We start from the raw sequence: 22,089 nt of genomic DNA, 5'->3' as shown, positions 1-22,089 counted from the left end.
GAGATGTGTGAGGGTCTGATACCTGGGACGCCTGCATGTCATCTGTACTGGGACAGCACCGCTCCTGATAATATTTACACACCAGCAGTAGCTATAGGTACTGCAGCACTGTCCCATGGACATAGCTTTGTATGGAGAGTTGCCAATGTGGCTCCCAGCATCTAAATGTTACCATGAGCTGTGCTGTCCTGGAGCAGCTGATCTGCAGGGGTCTTGGGCGTCCAGCTAGCTTAAGAATAGGCCATCAACATTAGAGAGTGTGTAACCTCCCATTTGAGTAGCTATTTAGATATAAATTAGCCCATTTTAAGAATGCCCCATTGTTGACCATCTCTAGAGTAGGGGAGGTAGATTTTAAAACTAATTCTGGACAATGTTGCTATATGAAAATATAACTATGTTCACAAAGTGTGATCAAAGCAAGCAGCGGTGTTTTAGATGTTGTGACCCTCACCTATAGAAGTATTTTCCTCGGATGGCATACAGATAGTTGCAGAAATATTCAAACAGTGACACCAGTTTACTAAAACACATTCTAAATATAGTTATACAATTCATATGGGCTTATAGTGCAGACTCTCAGCTTTAATTTGAGGGAATTCACATACTAAATGGAGGAAGGATTTAGGAATTACAGCTCTGTAAAATGTAGCTGCCTCTTTTTAAGGGACGAAGGTAATTGGACAATTATCTCAAAAGCTATTTAATAGACTGCATTGGCTATTCCCTCAGTAACCCATCATCAATTAAGCAGGTAAAAAAGTCTGGAGTTGATTCTAGGTGTGGCATCTGCATTTAGAAGCTGTTGCTTTGAATCTACAACATGTGGTCAAATAATCTCTCAATAGAAGTTAAACAGACCATCACTAGGCTGAAAGAAAAAAGAAAAAAGAAAAAATGCAAATGCATCATAGAGATGGCAGATATGTTAGGAGTGGTCAAAACAACAGTCGGTACATTGTGGTTAAAAAAAACAAAAACAAAACAAAAAAAACAAAAAAAAAAACACTGTTGAGCTCGGGAACTCGAAAAGACTTTGGACATCCATGGAAGAAAGACAACAGTGGTGGATGATCACAGAATCCCTTCCATGGTGAAGACAAAAGAAAAACACCTTCAGAACATCTACCCAAGTGAATCCAGGAAGTAAATGTGTCAGTATCTAAGTCTATCATAAAGAGAAGACTATATGGGAACTACAAAGTGCAAATCTTTAATTAGCCTAAAAATTAGAAAGGCCAGATTAGACTTTCCCAAAACACATCTAAAGAAGCCAGCCCAGCTCTGGAACACCATTCTTCAGACAGATGAAACTAAGATCAACCTGTAACCAGAATTATGGGAAGAAGAAAGTATGGAGAAGGCTTGTAATAGCTCATGAACAAAACCAAACCACATCCTCTGTAAAACATGGTGAAGGAAGTGTGATTGCATGGGCATGCATGGCTTCCAATGACATTGGGTCACTAGTGTTTATGGATGATATGAAGAAAACACGAGCAGAAGGATGAACTCTAAAGTACAGGGATATACTTTCAGCTCAGATTCAACCAAATACAGCAAGGTTGTTTAAACCACACTGCACAGTACAGGAGTGAGCTTAAGACAAAGAAGTGGAATATTCAGCAAGATCTGGCCAAGGTTACAAAAGAAGTTCTGCAGCACTCAACATTCCTAAGAGCACAGTGGACTCCATAATCCTTAAATGGAAGAAGTTTAGGATGACTAGAACTCTTCCTAGACCTGGCCGTCCAGCCAAACTGAACAATCTTGGGAAAAAAGCATTGGTGAGTGAGGTAAAGAAGAACCCAAAGCTCACTGTGGCTGAGCTCCAGAGCTACAATAGGGAGATGGGAGAAAGTTCCACAAAGTCAACTATCACTGCAGCCCTCCACTAGTCGGGGCTTTATGGCAGAGTGGCCCAAAGGAAGCCTCTCCTCAGTGCAAGACATATAAAAGCCTGCATAGAGTTTGCCAAAAAACACATGATGGACTCCCAGACTATGAGAAATAAGATTCTCTGGTCTGATCAGAACAAGATTTAACTTTTTGGCGTTAATTCTAAGCAGTATGTGTGACTGCTCATCACCTGCCCAATGCAATCCCAACAGTGAAACATGGTGGTGGCAGCATCATGCTATGGGGGTGTTTTTCAGCTGCAGGGACAGGACGATTGGATGCAATTGAAGGAAAGATGAATGCGGTCAAGTGCAGAGATATCCTGGAAGAAAACCCTCTTCCAGAATGCTTTGGACCTCAGAGAGGGCCGAAGGTTCACCTTCCAACAAGACAATGACCCTAAGCACACAGCTAAAATAACAAAGGAGTGACTTCGGAAAAACTCTGACCATTCTTGACTGGCCCAGCCAGAACCCTGACCTAAGTCCAATTGAGCATCTCTGGAGAGACCTGAAAATGGCTGTCCACCAATGTTCACCATCTAACCCAGGGATAGGGAACCTTTGGCTCTCCGGGTGCAACTCCCAACATGCTCCATTCACTTCCATGGGAGTTCCAAGAACAGCAGAGTAAGTATGCATGCTGGGTGTTGTAGTTTTGCAACAGCTGGAGAGCCGTACGTTCCCTACCCCTGATCTAACCTGACAGAACTGGAGAGAATCTGCAAGGAAGAATGGCAGAGGATCCCCAAATCCAGATGTGAAAAACTTGTTGCATCATTCCCAAGAAGACTCATGGCTGTACTCGCTCAAAAGGGGGCAAATACTGAATACTGAGCAAAGGGTCTGAATACTTATGACCATGTGATATATCAGTTTTTCTTTTTTAAAGAATTAGTAAAAATACCCACATTTCTGTTTTTTTTTTTTCTGTCTAGATTGGCTGCTGAGCGTACATTAAAGAGAAATAAAATGATTTTTTTTGATTTTAGCAAATGAAACAAACAATAAAAAAGAAGAATTTCCGGCACTCAAATGAGGAAGTGTGGACTCCATATTCCAATTCTTTTAGCTTCCAACCTACTCCTTACCGACACACTGAAGAAGGTCTGCATCTGACCGAAACGTCTGTATTTTTGTCGGAATAAACTTTTCACACTGGAAGCATATCATTTGAGTGCAGGAAATTCTTCTTTTTTATTGTTTGTAATGGCTGTGAGAAGCCTTTTCTGGGCACCAGTTATAAACACCGAGTGATGGTTCATTATCTATAACAGGGGTCTCAAACTCAACTCAGCATGTGGGCCGCAGAGCAAGATCCCAGCCAGTCGGCGGGCCGCACCGCGGCAAATTTAGCCCCACCCACTTTTATGTTGACTCCGCCCATTCGTGCCCCCACACTGTATAATCCTCCTACAGTCACCCGTAAACTATATGTCCCCCCTCCATCTTTCCCCCAGTTACATATACACCCTTTATCTGCCCCCAGATTCATGTCCCTCCATCTCTGCCCCCAGATTCATGTCCCCCCATCTCTGCCCCCAGATTCATGTCCCCCCATCTCTGCCCCCAGATTCATGTCCTCCCATCTCTGCCCCCAGATTCATGTCCTCCCATCTCTGCCCCCAGATTCATGTCCCCCCATCTCTGCCCCCAGATTCATGTCCCCCCATCTCTGCCCCCAGATTCATGTCCTCCCATCTCTGCCCCCAGATTCATGTCCCCCCATCTCTGCCCCCAGATTCATGTCCCCCCATCTCTGCCTCCAGATTCATGTCCCCCCATCTCTTTCCCCAGATTCATGTCCACCCATCTCTGCCTCCAGATTCATGTCCCCCCATCTCTATGTCCCTCCATTTCTGCCCCAGTGTCATGCCGTTCTCCCCCCTCCCTTCGTCTGCCCCCAGTGTCATGAGCCCCTTCATTCCACCTCAATGTTTAAAGAGGACCTTTCACCATTTTGCCCACAGGCAGTTCTATATACTGCCGGAAAGCTGACAGTGCGCTGAATTCAGCGCACTGTCTGCTTTCCCGATGTGGGCCCAGTGTGAAGAGCTTACGGTCTGGTACCGTAGCTCTTCTATGGTCAGAAGGGCGTCCATCTTCACAGCACAGCCAATCGCGCTGTACTGTGAGAGCCGGGAGGAACGCCCCCTCCATCTGCTCGCAGTACTCGTCCATAGACGAGCATTATCAGGGAGGGGGCGTTCCTCCTGGCTCTCACAGCACAGCCAATCGCCCTGACCGTAGCTCTTCTGACCATAGAAGAGCTACGGTACCGGACTGTAAGCTCTTCACACTGGGCCCACATCGAGAAAGCCGACAGTGCGCTGAATTCAGCGCACTGTCAGCTTTCCGGCAGTATATAGAACTGCTTGTGGGCAAAATGGTGAAAGGTCCTCTTTAACACACAAAAAAACACTTATACTCACCATCCAACGCTCCCCCGCCGCGCTCTGCAGTTTCACTAATAGACCTGTAGGCGCGATGTGATGATGTGACGTCATCACATCGCGCCTATATGTCCACTAGCCGGAACGTAGCGGCTAGTGGATATAATCATCTCGCAATGTATTCAACTCGGATCCGGCGTCCCTAGGCTTGTGCGGGCCGCACAAAATTGTTCGGGGGGCCGCAAGTGGCCCACGAGCTTGAGACTCCTGATCTATAAGCAAACGAAACAAAGATTGAAAAAATTTAAATGGGTCTGAATACTTTCCGTACCCACTGTACCTCGATCTCATATATCTCCAAGTTTTTTGCTCCTAATTACTAGACTGCACTTAATGGCTAACACGGCCTTGCTCATGAATTGCAATACTTAAGACAACATAGTAGATGCTTTTTTGTTTTAACCGTTACTGTGTTATTGTTCACATGTTCTATTGAAAATTTCAATTAAACTTAAATTGAAAAAAAAAAAAAAAAGTGGAGAGAAGGAAAACATCTTATAAGTGAAGAAGGAATAATTCACCTAACTATTCATTTATGAAAAAATGTTTTGTAATTGTAGATCTACTTTAAATTCACCATTCATTATGACTCCCCGCTACTGCCTCCATTTGCTCTTATAAGGTATATAGACAGTGGCTGACCTGATGGGAGACAACCTCTATAACCCTTTCAGTACCAAGAGTCATTGATGCCCCAATGCTCAGGCCAAATTTAGGACTTTGGTATGCATTGCTTTACACAGCAATACCTTTTTAATGACTTTGCATAACTATTTTTATCATGTTTTTTTCAGGACACGTAAGGCTTGAAATAAGCACACTTATTTTTTTTAAACAAGTGGATTTTTTTTTTTTGCTATAAGGAGAAGAATGGTATAAAATGGGAAAAAATAAGTAAACTTTGCTTGTTTTTTCCAATGTGTGAATGGGATTCGCAAGAGTCCATCTTGAACAGAGTGTAAAATGCCACGGTGGGCCCCGGCCTTATATGGTTTTATATCCAGCATGGCTTAGGCTGGGTTCACACCAGCATTCGCTCTCTGTACAGGGATTCCGTTCCCCTCTCCACATGAAAAATTCAGAGAGAAAAGCGCTGCAAGCAGTACTTTTCACTCTGCATTTTTTGCCCTTTTTGGTGGAAATCACAAGGACCCCATTATCGTCTATGGGGTCCGCTGGTTTCTACGAGTAACCACTTTTTTAAGTGGATTAGGAAACCTGAACGCAGATGTGAACCTAGCATTAAATTAACCAATAATTTAGAATAGTAAAGGACTGTAAACTGCTTCTGTTATCTCTAGCTAGGCTCCCTGCTGACAGTGCAGACCTGGGGAAGAAGGTGAATGGAGGGATTGGAAGGGGAACAAGTTCTGTTACCACAATGTGAATGGGAAGGCTATTTCACTTTAATGTGGTCACCATAAAGAGTTGATAAAAGTGATGATAAAAGTCATAAAAGCTTTCCGTATCACAGGGTAACTCAGGGACAATAACTTCATCATGGAGATGCCGGCACTTATCACTTCTACAGGAGCAGTTGTAAACCACCGACTTTGACTTTAATCTGTGCATTATCATGTATTAGAGCAAAGTAAATGGCCAGATTAGCGACATCTAGGGGTTAACGTGTTCCCTGACAACAGATCCATAGGATTTATATTTATTTATATATAAAACATACACAAGTGTATTGTATGTGGAAAAGAAAACAAACAAAACATGATTTCTGCCATTTCTGTTTTACAATTCCATTAGGTAGTCATCACATGCATAAAAAAGAAATTAGGTTTTATCAACAGAAATAAAGCAGAGGATTGTACTCACATTGTATATCCAATGTAAATGGATACCTAATATTGCTTTCCAAAGCAGGGTGCTTTACGATGCAGGTTATGTTTCTCCTCCTTGCGAATCTGGTTGGGACTAACTTGTACTGGCTTGTCACCGTCACAGTTTTATTTGCAAATGTTGTAGAAGTGGCCTCTGCTCTCCCAAGAGATTCTTCCCAATATATCTCTGCTGCAGGTTTTCCTGTGGCAGCCGTACAGGTGGCTGCTACAGTTTCATTTGCACCATCCATTAACACATGGGGTCCTTTTGTTATACTCACAGTAGGTTCAACTAAAAAATAAAAGTGCACAATTCAATCACAAAAGCAGAAGATTAATTATATCAAATAGATACATAATGTATCAAGTCAACTTATGTATTTTACAGCAAATTATTTATATAGCCTGGAGAATAGCATTCAAGAAGAAAATGGAAAAGCAGTAAATTTACTCATTAGCAAAGGAATTGACAGATTATAGTACTCTACTGCAGTGATTTTCAACCTTTTTTGAGCCGCGGCACACTTTTTACACTTAAAAAATCCCGGGGCACACCACCAACCAAAATGGCACAAAATGACACTAAAACAGTACATATTATACATATAGTTAATAATATAGATTCTAAATGTATTTATACTCACTCAGTGTGAAACCTGGGCCTGTTTCGATGAACACAAAATTTCATTATCATTCATTATCTGTCCCCAGATTCATGTCCTCTCCATGTCTGCCCCCAGATTCATGTCCCCTCCATCTATGTCCCCAGATTCATGTCCCCTCCATCTCTGCCCCCAGATTCATGTCCCCTCCATCTCTGCCCCCAGATTCATGTCCTCTCCATGTCTGCCCCCAGATTCATGTCCCCTCCATCTCTGTCCCCAGATTCATGTCCCCTCCATCTCTGCCCCCAGATTCATGTCCCCTCCATCTCTGCCCCCAGATTCATGTCCTCTCCATGTCTGCCCCCAGATTCATGTCCCCTCCATCTCTGTCCCCAGATTCATGTCCCCTCCATCTCTGCCCCCAGATTCATGTCCTCTCCATGTCTGTCCCCAGATTCATGTCCTCTCCATGTCTGTGCCTAGATTCATGTCCCCTCCATCTCTGCCCCCAGATTCATGTCCTCTCCATGTCTGTCCCCAGAATCATGTCCTCTCCATTTCTGCCCCCAGATTCATGTCCCCTCCATCTCTGTCCCCAGATTCATGTCCCCTCCATCTTTTCCCCCAGATTCATGTCCTCTCCATGTCTGCCCCCAGATTCATGTCCCCTCCATCTCTGTCCCCAGATTCATGTCCTCTCCATGTCTGTCCCCAGATTCATGTCCTCTCCATGTCTGTCCCCAGATTCATGTCCTCTCCATGTCTGTCCCCAGATTCATGTCCTCTTCATGTCTGTCCCCAGTCCTCTCCATGTCTGTCCCCAGATTCATGTCCTCTCCATGTCTGTCCCCAGATTCATGTCCCCTCCATCTGTGCAGACAGTGTACACATTAGACTTACTTTCTCCTCGTTCCCTCGCTGCTCTCTCTCTCCGCGGTCTTGCTAACAGAGATGCGATGTGATGACGTAGCCAGACTACGGAGAGAGAGAAAGAGCGGCGAGAAGAACGAAGGGAACGAGGAGAAAGGTAAGTGTAATTGGGGAACTTTCCCCGCGGCACACCCGACCATGTGTCGCGGCACACTGGTTGAAAATCACTGCTCAACTGTACCGAAGGAGGATTACATAACGTAGACTAGTAACACTGTTTACACAGCGTCAAGGCATGTCCCATTTTTAGATGTTTTGATGGCCACACGATCCCAGTAGAAGTCAATGGATCTGTTTTACATAACACATTTGCATCAGAGTGACTGCCACTAAAAACAGATACGTTATGGGGAAAAAAATAGAATTCACCTTTTTTTTTAAAAAAATTGATGACAGACGCTATAAACTGTCAGATGGCTGTGAAATGGATACAATACAAAATGTGGGCCATTTCATCAATTTTTCACAGCATTTTTTTTTTTTTTTTTTTACAACATTCGTTAGAATGTAGCATTCAATGCAACATCCATCGCAATGCTGCATTAAATTCAATGTTTGTGAATGGGGCCATTCATAAGACAGCTTTCATGATGGTCCATTTAACTGACACTGAAAAAATAGGTCATGCGCTATTTTTCATGGATCCCTCAATAGACTCACTTGAGCTCACGTAATCCATCAGAGTTGGAATTAGCCTCTGGTCCCGGCTGTATTATACAGGCTGAAACCATAAGCAATATAGTAGGTGCAATTAAAATGATCACTAAAGCCCTTGATAAATTCATCCTGCACTTTCTTTGGTTTTTTACTGCACTGGAATTTTAGGGGTCTGTAAATGAGACATGGCATCTGCAAACTATTCCAGCAAAATTTACCATCCAAAAGAGAAATAACATTCTTTCTATTCCAAGCTTTGTCATATACCCATACAGCAGTTTACTACCACAAATGGGGTGTTGTCATATTTAGAAGAAATAGTGTAACAAACCGTGGGGTGCATGTTCTCGTTTAAAAGAGGTGTCCAGGATTTTTTTTGCAAGGGGGCCGGGGAAGGTGGAAAAGAAAAAAAGCAATACAAATCAACCAAAAAAAACCCAAAAAAGAAAAAAAAACCAACCACCCATACTCACCTGTCCCTGGTGTTCTGTAGTCTCCCACCGTGATCTGCTCTTGCTTTGGCAGATGTCTCCTCTAGATGTGACTGCTGCGGCTGCTGATTTTTTTTTCACCTTCCCCAGCCCCCTTGCAAAAAAATAAAATAAAATGCTTATATTGGACTTGTGAAAATTAAAAATTAAAAGTCATATTTCATTGGGAAAAAAAAGTTTTCATTTTCAAGTCCCCAATGGGAAAACAATTCTGTGAAACAGCTATTGGGTCAAAATACTCACTTTACCCCTTGGCAAATTCCTAGGGAGTGTAGTTTCCAAAATGGGTTCAATTGTTGGGGAGTTTCTACGGTACTGGTACATCAGGGACACTACAAATTCAACATGGTGCCCGAAACAGATTCCAGCAAAAACTCAGTGGTGCTCCTTTCCATTTGTGCTTGGTTGTGTGCCCATATGGCATTAATACAACATTTTGTAGGAAATATTGTCATCTTCACTGACCAATTCTATAAAAGATCTGTAAGATCAAAATACTCACTATACTCCCTGATAAATCTATAAAATGGGGTCACTTTTTGAGGTCAATTGAATGGTCATTGGCTTACAGTTGAAATGCAAAGTAAAATGTGCTATGGGGTTCTTGGCAAATGGCCAGTAATAAAGGAAAGCCCACAATCAATTAGTGCAGTTACTACCCTGTTCTAGAGTGTGGCAGCACCCATCATAGGTTTGCCAACGACAGAAACTGAGATAGAGTCTATGAAAGGACATTCGAATGCAGATGGGAATCTAGCCTTAAAGGGGTATTCCCATTTTAAGGATCCCATCTATACTGCTAGCTTATTTAAACATTTTTTTAAAAGCATTGCTTTAGCAATGCTGCTTTGTTTGCCTGCAATGTGAATTTATTCCCTCCATTGTTTACACATCGTTTCCATGGAGCATCACCTATGCGATAATTAGGACGGATAAACATTAGTCACTGCTTCACAGGGGTATTGCTGTTATCTACAGTTCTGCCAGTAGGACAATCAGGTCAGCTAATTGCAGATTGCCGATAAAGGCTGTGGAAGCTGTGCCTGTTATCTCTATGTGTAAACACAAAGATAATACTGAGTGTGTTCTCTGGAAGCAAGTAAGGCTGGTCTTACACTACCATAAATGTAAGTCCGCAAATGGTCTGCAATTGAGGGTTTTCAATTGCGGACCATTTGCAGACACATTATATTCAATGTGGCCTCTTACACCACCGGATATTTTATCCGTGGTGTGGCCGGGCCACAACCGTGGTCCGCAATTTATAGGACATGTCCATAATGGCCGTGAATTGCGGCACTGCACGGACTCGCCCATAGAACTCTATGGGCGAGTGCGGCAGGACACGGACATCTGCGGAGTCTATGTTGCCGATCAGCAACTAGTGTTGCTGATCAGTAACTTGCGGACCGTACTTTCAATGCAGTCGTGTAAGACCAGCCTAAGTGCTCTATACAAACCTGTGTAATGTGATATACAATTTCTGTGTATATTATTTTATCTACATTTATAATGGATTTCTAGTAACCACAATATTAATGGTAAAGGCAAAGTCTACATCATTAAACAGTAAATGCTGACTCCCCCAGCCTGTTGAAAAATACAGAAAGTGGGAAGAAGAGACAGCAGCAAAGACGTTGCAAGAACCCTGTCAAAACCACATCAGACACGTCGTCACTTTTTTTTGCCTCCTAACTAATTTCAATGTGTTTTTCGAAGCGTAATATTGGAATAGGACGTGCCTTTTTTTTTTCTCTTTTGGTTGATTTTTTTCAACTGGAGGAAAAAATCTGCAACTGACTCCCACTGAAAAGAATGAGAGGCATTTTTTGAGGTGGATTCTGCCTCAAAGTCCTACTGCAAAAAACTCTGGGTGAAATCAACCTAAATGTTACATTTACACATTTATGGCAAGTAATCGTGCACACTTACCAAGTACTGTCACAGTAGTTGATGACTGCACATTTCCAAGTGGAAATGTAACTGCTTTGCATATGTATTCCCCAGCATCAGGGAAGTCTACATTATTTATAACAATTGTTGCATCATGGAGTGATGTATTTTTGAAAGATGTTCGATTCTGATATGATTCTTGAAAAGATGTTCCATAGATAGGATGCTGAACAGCTATGGTCTGGACATTTTTGCCAATGACTTTCTCCCACGAGATTTGGGTTATTGTTTCATTGACCTCAATTAAACACTTCAAAGTAATGTTCTTTCCCCAGACTGCAGTACCATGTGGATCCACGTGAACAGGGCCAGAAAATGTACCTGTAAAAAGAACAAAAAGCATACGGTTAACGTTTGTGCTTTTTGTATTTTATTTTAGAGTTATTTCACATGTAGCATCTTACTTTAGGTTACAATTAGGCTACAATGCCCTGTCATAGTCATTATATACTAGTCCAAATGTCCCTATTTGAATTTGAAGAGGTGGTCTGTGAAATACAGAAAACTCTGGGGCAGCAGGGTTGGGTGTAAAATAAAAAAGGTATACTCACCTGTCCCCTATGCTTCACTGTACGGTCCCAGTCCCCCTTCCCTGACTGGAGATCATTGGGCTAGAAGCACGGAAGCACACATAATCACTGAATTAGTGATCTTAGCGGTTCCTGGAAAGGGACAGGCGAAGTCACTCATGTACGTCATTGATTTTTTTTTTTTTATCAGAGAACGCTGATTGAGTCAGAAGTGTGGAAGGCTCACATGATTGCCGAGACCAGTAATTAGTAAATTTACCCCAATGCTTTTAAACAGAGATAAAAAAAAATCAGTTTTACTTATGGTTCGTTCAATCTGTGATAGCATTTCCATTGTTCTGCTTTGTTTTAAGACTTAAATAATGTAAACAAATCAACTGTCAGGTTTGTTTCATGATCTACAAGCCCATATCTTAAGAGTTAAGACGTTGTGTAAAATGTAAAGAAAAAAAATGCTATAAAATCTGATATCTGATATAACCATACTTTATTAACAACAGAAAATAGAGCATATATTAGAGGGTGAAAGTTAGCTTTTTCAAATGAAATGGAAAAAAAAAGGCTAACTCATTTAGAAATTGATGTCAGCAATTTATCTGTAAAAAAAAAATGCACCGCTGGTTTACTAGAATATTAAAAAAACAAATCTAAAATTTGTGGAACAACCTCAGGAGACTTCAACTCCAAAATGTTCCTCAACATAGAATTGAAAAGACTTTGAATATTCAACTATCTGCAGTGCATCATTACAAGATTCAGAGAATATGAAGAAATCCATGTGAACAAGGCCATCATCAGTATTGGATGCTCATAATTTAGGTGGCATTGTATTAAAAATAGACATGAATTAGTAATAGAAATCACTGCATAGGTTAATGAATACTTCCAGAAATCACTGCAAACAAAAGTTAGCTCTGTAATCCATAAATGCAAATTAAAGCTGCACCATTCAAATAAGCCATATATCAACACAATCAAAAAACTGGAGTCACATTTAAAATGAAGCTCATTTAAAATAGACCAAATCAGATGAATCAAAATTTGTAATTCGTTATGTAAACCACAAATTTTGTTTCTAGCAGACTCGAAAGTAAAGGGACCAACTGGCTTGCCATCAGCATACGGTTCAAAAGCCTGCATCTTTGACTTTATGGGGTTGCATTAGTACCTGACACTAACAGCTTATAACAGCTTATCTTGAAAGGCACTATCAACGCTGAGCAATATATCCGGTTTTTGAAACATATGTTCCCATCCAGACAATTCTTTCAGGGAAGGCCTTACATATTGGAAGCATCCTTCACAATAGAACATCTTTGAAGCAGAAGAATCTGGGTAGTAAACTGATCTAGATGCTGTCCAGAACTTTTACCAATAGAAAACATTTAGTGCATTATGAAGCAAAAAGAGGACCCAGTATTGTTGAGCAACTAAGACGATGGCTGGTCAGGTAATGCTGAGGGTTACTTCAAAGTTGCAGTTACTGGGCTGGATTTTTAGGAATGGCAGGTGGGTTGGTAGAGAGACCTGTCATTCCACCTCCCCCCCAGTCCACACTTTGCGGATGTTCCGGCAGCGACTCAGCTGCAGAGAGTCTCCTCGTCAAGGAGGCTTAAGAAGTCAGCTCCAGCAGCAGTCTTTGGCAGAACTTGGCTGGAGAGCGAAAGATAGAGTTCATATTTTTGGAGCTGTGTCCTGAATGACTCAACTGGCTTTTGATTTCCGTTATCCTAGGTGAGGTAACCTATTCTATGTTTAGGTATTTATTTTTGTGTTATTTCCCTTTGTTGCTGCACTACCGTTTTGAGTGAAAATAAAACTCTACCTTTGTTTTGGACTAAAGAAACTGGACTTGTGTGTCTATGCCACCCCACCTAGCAACCCCAGACCCTGACACTAATATATATTATTCTTTACATTTTACACAGTTCCCAAAGTTTTATGTACAAAGGGCACATGACTGACTTGACTATAATTGTTACCATCACCAATGTGGGTCATTTTGTCTGGTAATGGAATCTCCTATGGAGGCTCCTACAGAGCACCTCTGGATCTGGTTCTTCATTGGGCCACTCAAGGTGGGTACTTTCTACTGCATACCAGGAACACACTACCATTACTGTACTTTCAGAGATGCTGTGACTGTTTTTCCTACTTCAATTTCATCAACTCACTGTTCATCTGTTGCCTAATATATCACCCTTTGACAAGTGCCATCCTAACAATTAGTGAGGCTATTCCAGGCAAACCTTTTATTCATTGATCGGCACTGGCGTTTTTGAATTAGACTGCTTTTATTGATATGCTAAATTATCCAGCACACAGCACTGGAAGCCTTGGCGATGTTCCCTAGCTAACGATAGACTTCCTTTGATAACACATCAGCGGAATCTGACATATTACCTTGTAAACCACCCACATCTCCGCTAAGCCAGTGAAACAGCCACATTGTTTGGAAGAGCACTGCTTCCACATCTCAGGCCAGTGATGTTTGTTCTAGATGAAGATATTGATTGCTGTTATCTCTGTACTAATGACCAAGTACAGCTTTGTACATTTTATAGTGGCTGTCCAAGAAAAAACACTGTGAGGTCCACAGCCAGCCTATATTGCATGTAAATAGCAGGAGTCCGCAGAATGCATGGACAATAGTCTCCCGGACTGAGACGATGTATGAAGAAACAAAACTAGATGTTGTCCAGCAAAACAAGGAATCCAATATTTAAAACGTAGCTTTTAATAGGAAAAAAAATCTATAAAAACATTCACAAGATCACTGAGTGAAAAATTTGTCATAAAAAATAATTTGACATACTTGTTCGGTATGTCAAATTATTTTTTATGACAAATTTTTCACTCTGATCTTGTGAATGCTTTTATAGATTTTTTCCTATTAAAAGCTACATTTTAAATATTGGATTCCTTGTTTTGCTGGACAACATCTAGTTTTGTTTCTTTATAGTGGCTGAGCTTGGTATGGTGGCTCAGCCTCATTCATTTTAATGGAACTGAATTGCAGTATGGCCATGTGACCGATAGACATGATGTCACTATCTGATAAGAGGATATATCCTAATATTATAATCCTGGAATATCCCTTTTATGTTATGACTGATCAGTATATATAAATGTATGGTGCACTTCAATAAATATAATTAAAAGTCCAACAATTCTCATGTTCTATTAAGACCAATTAACTGTATCGTATATCAAACGCAGGTGCGCTCTATAAGCTTTTACTCGGCTATTTTTATACCTCATATTTCTTCTTTTTATTTTGTAAAAATGTTTTACACAATTATCAGTGTTCTTGGCTAGCCAGGGGATTATTACTAGTTTTTTGTTTCATTTTTGTTACAAAAAAGTAAGGATATGGCAGATTATAATTTATATAATTAAATTGTCTGAAAGAAATGGCAAAAAGCCTTGGTATTTCACACTGTGACAGACCAATTTAAGTAAATTGAAGTACCTCAATTTTGAGGCAATAATAGGAAAGAAATCTGCCAAGGAACAACTTGCAAAAATGTTCCAGAGCTATTAACAGGCTTCGTCAGGACACCCAACAGGGAGCAGCTATAAGTCTGATTCCATCAATGTGCCAAGAACCTTCTGGCATCCTTGAATACATGGTCCAACACCTCAGGTAGAAGGTTTCAAACAAAAGCAAATGTAAAAAATGTACCACAAGACTTGCTGAAGAGAATCAAATCTCCTGTGATCTTTCTCAAAAAACACACAAAACAGCATGTAAGTATATGATGCTTTCGTTACAACCATAGTTTTATAAAAGAAAAAAAGTTTTAGCTAAAACATTCCTAGAAATGCTTCCATGAAAACCTGTTTCCATTTGTTACAGTTGAAGTTAATGGATCTCAAATTCGCAACCAATAGGCCATAAAAATGATGCATCAAACTGACTGTATGCTTAATTTTTATTTTTTTTTAAACAATAAAACAATATGTTGCATCAGTATTTGTAAACGAAAACCAGGAGTAGGTTCACTACACATTGGAGGACCTATCCTAAGAATAGGTCAACCATATAACCTAGAAAAACCTGGCGGATGTCAGGTGTTTAAATATTCCATAAACAGCAGAGACCTAGTGCCAATGTCTGTGATCAGCGCCCACACTGATTATTGTGCCCAGTACTACGTACGGAATAATAAATAGCACCATTAAGAAGAACAATTTGTCCCACAAACATTAAGCCCTCATATGGCTCTGTGAACCGAAAAATAAACAAGTTATGGGGTTTGGAAAGCGGAGAGTCAAAAATGAAAATTGAAACAAGTCACCAGTGGGAAGGGGTTAATGTCCCTTTAGTACTTTGAGGTTTAACCCCTTCCCGACATGCGCCGTAATAGTACGGCGCGTGTCGGGTCTGTAACTATGGCGACCGCCCGGGAGCCGGGTGGCCGTCGTAGCCGCCGGGTGTCTACTGCTTTAAGCAGTAGACAACTGGCTCTCATGCCTCCGATCGGTCCCCGGACCGATCGGAGGCATTAACCCCTCCGGCGCTGCTGTCAAAGGCGCCGGAGGCGCCATTTTCCCGGCGGCGCATGGGCGCCGCCATTTTGGCAAGGATCGCCGGCTCCTGGAGCATGCTCCAGGGCCGACGTCATGTTGCAGTGACAGCCGGGAGCCTTGTTAAAGGCTCCCAGCCGGTCTGCAAATTCTCTCTTTTGCAGGCTGGTGTATACAGCCTGCAAAAGAGATGATGCTTTTTTGCAATGCATTGCAATGCATTAGCATTGTAATGCATTGCATTAGTGATCAGACCCCCTGGGGTTCAACACCTCTAGGGGGTCTAATAAATGCAAAAAAAAAAATAAAAAAAAAAGTAAAAAAAAATATAAAAAAATATAAAAAGTATCAAAAGTTCAAATCACCCCCCTTTCCCTAGAACAAATATAAAAGTAGTTAAAAACTGCGAAACATATACATGTTAGGTATCCCCGCGTCCGAAATCGCCCGCTCTACAAATCTATAAAAATATTTTTCCTGTTCGGTAAACGCTGTAGCAGGAAAAATAGTCAAAAGTGCCAAACCGCCGTTTTTTCACTGTTTTAATTCTGATAAAAATTTGAATAAAAAGTGATCAAAGCAATAACATTTCCCGAAAATGGTACAACTAAAAAGTACACCCGGTCACGCAAAAAAAGACGCCCTATGCATCCCCGTACACCTATGTATAAAAAAGTTACGGCCGTCGGAATATGGCGACTTTTAGAAAAAAAATTTTTTAACACCGTTTTGGAATTTTTTTTAGGGGGCAAAATGTAAATAAAACCATATAAATTTGGTATCCCTGGAACCGTACCGAAACACAGAATACAGGGGACATGTCATTTTGGCTGCATAGTGAACGCCGTAAAACCAAAGCCCGTAAGAAAGTCGCAGAAATGCATTTTTTCTTCAAATCCACCCCATTCTGAATTTTTTTCCTGCTTCCCAGTACATTATATAGAATAATTAATGGTGGCATCATGAAGAAAAAATTGTCCCGCAAAAATTAAGACCTCATATGACTCTGGGAGCGGAGAAATAAAAAAGTTATGGGGTTTAGAAGGAGGGGAGTCAAAAACGAAAAACGAAAATCAAAAAATGCCATCGGCGGGAAGGGGTTAAAGAAGGATCTTATGGAGATTTTCATCATTATGACTCTCTGATGGCAGGGATGAGTTTCCTCAAAGTTGCTGGCCTACCAATTATGACTGCATCCTAGAGGCTACTGAAAAAATTGGAATACTTCAAGACTTATTTTCTATATGGATAGTTACATAAAAAGTCCACATTTTCATAATGCTTATAAGAAAAACCTGATTATATGTTACTTTCTGGGGGTGATTAGTTAACCCAACTAGGCCAGTTTTCTGACACATCTTTAGTGCATGGCCCTTTTTTGTGCTAACGATATGCCAGAAACCTCATTTTGTGCTATGCACGCCATTTTTTTACGAAAGGGAGTGCAGTGGGCTAGTCATACCTTGTTCCGACAAATGCATTATAATTCACGCCAGAAAATTAGCATAAAATTACATAGGAAGGAGGCCTGAGCCTCTTAATAATCCATATGACCCATGCCCCAATTGAGAACTTTATTAAGACTACCATAAGCAATGCCCCCTCTATTCATAAATTAATTTCCAAACCACTAAATCCAGCCCACTTGGAATTTTTTCTCTAACCTCTACTTGAGCATTCAATATTGCAATTTTAAACAGCAAATAGGCTCAAGTGGATGCTCCCAGACTGGAGCATAGAGCCTGAGAACGTCCATCTGACCATAGAGATTCTAACTAACATCAACTCCTGAAACTAACAGCACCGATTTCTCAGAAAAAGAATTTTTAAGTAAAAAAAATGTATTAAAAATATAAAAATGTAAATCAACCCCCTTTCCCTAGCACAATATAAAAGTACTTAAATACTGTGAAATACCTACACATTAGGCATTCCTGTGTGCGAAAACACCCCGGTCTACAAATCAATGAAAATATTTTTCCTGTACGGTAAGTGCCGTAGCAGGGGAAAAAAAAAAGTCAAAAGTGCTAAACCGCCATTTTTTCACTGTTTTGCCTCTGATAAACATGGCTGTAAGGTGAAGACAGTACCTGACTCATATTACTGTCTTGACCTTACAACCATTTGGTGTGTGAACTGGAGTGTTCATTCGGTGGCTGACCCGTAGCTCAACGTTTTCTAAGACTCATATGCCATTACCATACATCCTTGTATTTCATATGCTAGTCTACTAGGATAACCGTGATCTGTATCTCTCCTTCTATATGTACATCAGTTATAATGTGACCCTGTATAAAGTGTAATATACCTATTGGTCACCAGTTTTTCTAGAACTTCCTTGTTAGCACGTGTGAAACTTTTTAATGTACATGATGCATAATGTTGTATCTCTTATTGTTCATTCTTTATTCACTTACAGAGCTCGATAAAGGCCTATGTGGCCGAAACGTTGCGCAACACTCTGTATACCCACGTGTAGCACAATGTCTTTAGCAATTAAATAGAAACAACGTATTTATTCCATCTATTGGGATCCTTTTATTTACTATATGTACTGGGGTGGGACCCTATCCTATAATTCCTTGTAGGTGCCGGTCACACCTTTATACTATAAGCATTACCCATTTGGGACCAGGCACCCACTATGTCACTGGCACAGGTCATGTTACCTAGAGAATTCTTAGCTAAAGCACAGTCTGAACTAAGAAATAGAGACCTCGAGAAAGACTCCAAAAAATTAATTAACTTGGAACTGCATTGTGCTACACTGGTGGAATACGTGAGGGTGCAGAGAATCCTGAGGGGACTTTGTATGTCCACTACCCCAACCATCTTCAGAGAGGATGAATCCTACACCCGGCAGTTCCAGTTAATCCTGAACAAGTGTTCATATGACTTGATGCTCCTGACCATCACATACCTGCAGAAAGCAATTGCTAACCTTAAACAGCAGGTAGAAGCCACAGAGGCACAACTACAGACAACATGTGCAACAGTGGAGTTCAACAACTTCAAACAGCAATTGAACATCACTATAATGAACTACAGGAAGGAGGTGGAGGCCCAAAAAAGAAAAAAATTCCAAAGGGACTTAGACGATTATTCGTCAAATCGAGTCTACAAGTGGCAGGAGGGTTTCCTGAGAGGACAAGCACGCAACCCACAAAGATCCGTCTCACCAGCATCCTCCACATCAGGGTCCACGAGCAGTCGATCCGCCTCTAGAGACCGCGCTAACTCGACCGCCCAGAGTGAGGGACGCAATAAACCGGTCCGCAGTGGGGGTGCCAACATACCTCGTGCCGGATCCTCAGCAGCAACGAGATCACAGGTATGTGACACTACTGACACCTCCCTAGTGGTCAACATTAGTTCGAAGGCTATCAGCCCGACACTCTTACGGTTGCTAGAGAGGGGGTTATCATTCTGCCCGTCGTATAAGTTTGATCTCTTTCAACTGGACCTGGACCTCCACAGATTTTACAGGTCCATCAGATTGAGGGCATTTTTTGCAGACGGCACCAACTCGGACACCACTAACATAGCCTCTGCTGACACCATTAGCTCCAAGTCCCTAGGACTACACAAGAGCCTTTTCACACCTCCCAAAAACTCCCCTTTTGTAGAAACAATTAACCTCATACAGAGGGATGCAGACAAACTCCGTAGAGAGATTGAGGACAATAGATACTCATGCAGTTCTAACCTAACTGTAGAAGAGAGACAGGCCGTTAAAACAATCAGGGAAGACAAATCCCTCATAATCAAGCCAGCAGACAAGGGGGAGCACTTGTGATTATGAATAAACAGGACTACTTGGAGGAGATACATAGCCAACTCAGCAACACAGAGGTATATCAGGTTCTTAGCCAGAACCCGGTGCAACGCATCACGTTGAGGATACATGAAACCCTTACACACCACAAAACTGTAGGCCAGCGGTTCTCAACCTGTGGGTCGCGACCAAGGCGGGGGTCAAACGACCAAAATACAGGGGTCGCCTAAAGCATACCTCCCAACCGTCCCGGTCGGTGGGAGGTATGTCCCGGTTTCAACTTATCGGCGACCAGAGGATGCCGATGAGTTGAACACACAGGCGATTAAAGCAGGAGCTGTCACAGCCAGCTCCTGCTTTAACCCCTTAAGGACAAAGGGTAGTTTGGGCCTTAAGGCGCAGACCCTGTTTTTCAAATATGACGTCTTTTACTTTATGTGAGGATAGCTTCATATACAGGCGATTCCAAGATTGTTTTTTCGTGACACCTTCTACTTTATGTTGGTGGTAACTTTTGGTCATTATACTTTGCGTTTGTTTGTTAAAAAAAGCACAATGTACTGAAAATTACATAAAATTATCAATTTTGAAAGTTTCTGTTATTCTCGTGAAAACACAGACAGTCCTATCACACAAAATTCTTCCTAATTAACATTTCTCATATGTCTACTTTATATTGGCATTGTTTCTTCAATGTCCTTTTACTTTTCTAGGAAGTTAGAAGGCTTATAACTTTAGTAGCAAATTGTCAGATTTTCAAGAAAATTTAAAGATTTTGTATTCTAGGGACCTATTTAGTTGTGAAGTGACTTTGAGGGGCCTATATAATAGAAAAGACCCATAAATGACCCCATTTTTGAAACGGTAGTCTTCAAACTATTCAAAATTGTATATAGGAACTTTATTAACCCTTTAGGTGTTCCACAGGAATTAATGCAAAATGAAGGTGAAATTTCCAAAAGTCACTTTTTTATGCACATTTTCCATTTCAAACCACATTTTTCCGTAACAAAGAAGGGGTTAACAGCAAAACATACCATAATATTTATTTCTCTGATTCTGCAGTTTGTAGAAATATCCCATATGTGGCCCTACTGTGCAACGTGACTCATTACGTGTCCTCAGAAATCAAAGAGCACCTTTAGGGATTTCGGGCAGCAATTTCATTAGGATGGTTTTTAGATACCATGTTGCATTTACAGAGCCCTAGAAATACCACAATAGTGAGAAACCTCCAAAAGTGACCCTATTTTGTAGACTGCACCCCTCAAAGAATTTATCAGGGGGTGTAGTGAGTATTAGTATCCCAGACGTGAACGCACAGCGAATGGTGAAGAGGTAATATATAAGCTGTGCGGAGGACATTGGGAGCACCAAATACCCTACTATGTCCCAGTAGCTCCTATGATTGGGGGGGTCACTTTGGGAGTCTCTTCTATTGGTTTTTTTTCTTGTAAGCTGCAAAACTGGTCTGTACCCTGATATATGGTCGCAGCGCTTATATATTCCCCTCCTGACGCATTTGGCGATTTTGGATATTTTTTGTCTTCACATTATTCAAGCTGTAGTTTTTTTATTTTTGTGTTGATGTGGCCATATGAGTGCTTGTATTTTTCCAGGATATGATGCATTTTGTAATGACACCATTTTTGGGTGCCTATAGCTTATTGGCTATTTTTTATTAACTCTTTTTTTAGGATTAAAAAAAAAAAAAAAAAAAATCAATTCTGGCATTGCATTTTACTTTTTAAATGTTTTTCCACATGGTGTGCAGCGTAAGTATTATGTGAACTTTATTCTGCGGGTCGGTACGGTTACGGCGATACCTCATTTATAGGTTTTTTTATGCGTTAGTAATTTTGCCGAACAAAAACCCATTTGGGGACATAAATCAATGTTTTTAGCTTCGCCATTTTCTGAGATACGTAACATTTTTATTTTTCGATTGACAGAGTTGGTTGTGGGCTTATTTTTTGTGAGACAACCTGTGCTTTTCATTGGTACTATTTTGGTGTACATACGACTTTTTGATCACTTTTTATAGCATATTTTTTAAGGTGAGATGGCAAAAAAAATCATTATTTCCAGGTTTTTTTTTTCCGTTTTTTCTCTCGACATTTACCATATAGGTGAAATAATGTTTTAGTTTTATGGTACAGATTGTTACGGACGCGGCGATACCAAATATGCATTGTTTTTATTAATTTTTAGATTAATTTTTTTAAATAACTCATTTGCTATAGAAAAAGGGAATTTTGGGGCTTTATGAATTAATTTTTTTATTTCACACACTTTTTTTACATTTTTTATTTGGTTTATAACTATACTTGGACCAGTAATACTCTGATTGCTGGTCCAGTACTATAGCCTGCAATACACATGTATTGCAGGCTATATAGGAAGTGTGTCTCTGAAGACGCAGAGACACACTTCCGGGC

General features: G+C 40.9%; 1 protein-coding gene across 1 annotated transcript in view; it reads right to left on the bottom strand.

Moving 5' to 3' along the window:
* Positions 1 to 22,089, bottom strand: part of NECTIN3 (nectin cell adhesion molecule 3) — a 60,169-nt gene that overhangs the window by 15,512 nt on the left and 22,568 nt on the right. Inside the window, exons 2-3 of the mRNA XM_075264385.1 lie at positions 10,796 to 11,137; positions 6,176 to 6,472 (exon numbers count right to left, since the gene is read on the bottom strand). Of these exons, the coding sequence (XP_075120486.1) occupies positions 6,176 to 6,472; positions 10,796 to 11,137 (639 nt within the window). The remainder of the gene's footprint in view (positions 1 to 6,175; positions 6,473 to 10,795; positions 11,138 to 22,089) is intronic.

Source organism: Leptodactylus fuscus, chromosome 2 (assembly GCF_031893055.1).
Source record: "Leptodactylus fuscus isolate aLepFus1 chromosome 2, aLepFus1.hap2, whole genome shotgun sequence".
NCBI lineage: Eukaryota > Metazoa > Chordata > Amphibia > Anura > Leptodactylidae > Leptodactylus > Leptodactylus fuscus.
This window is presented reverse-complemented; position numbering and strand designations above follow the sequence as displayed.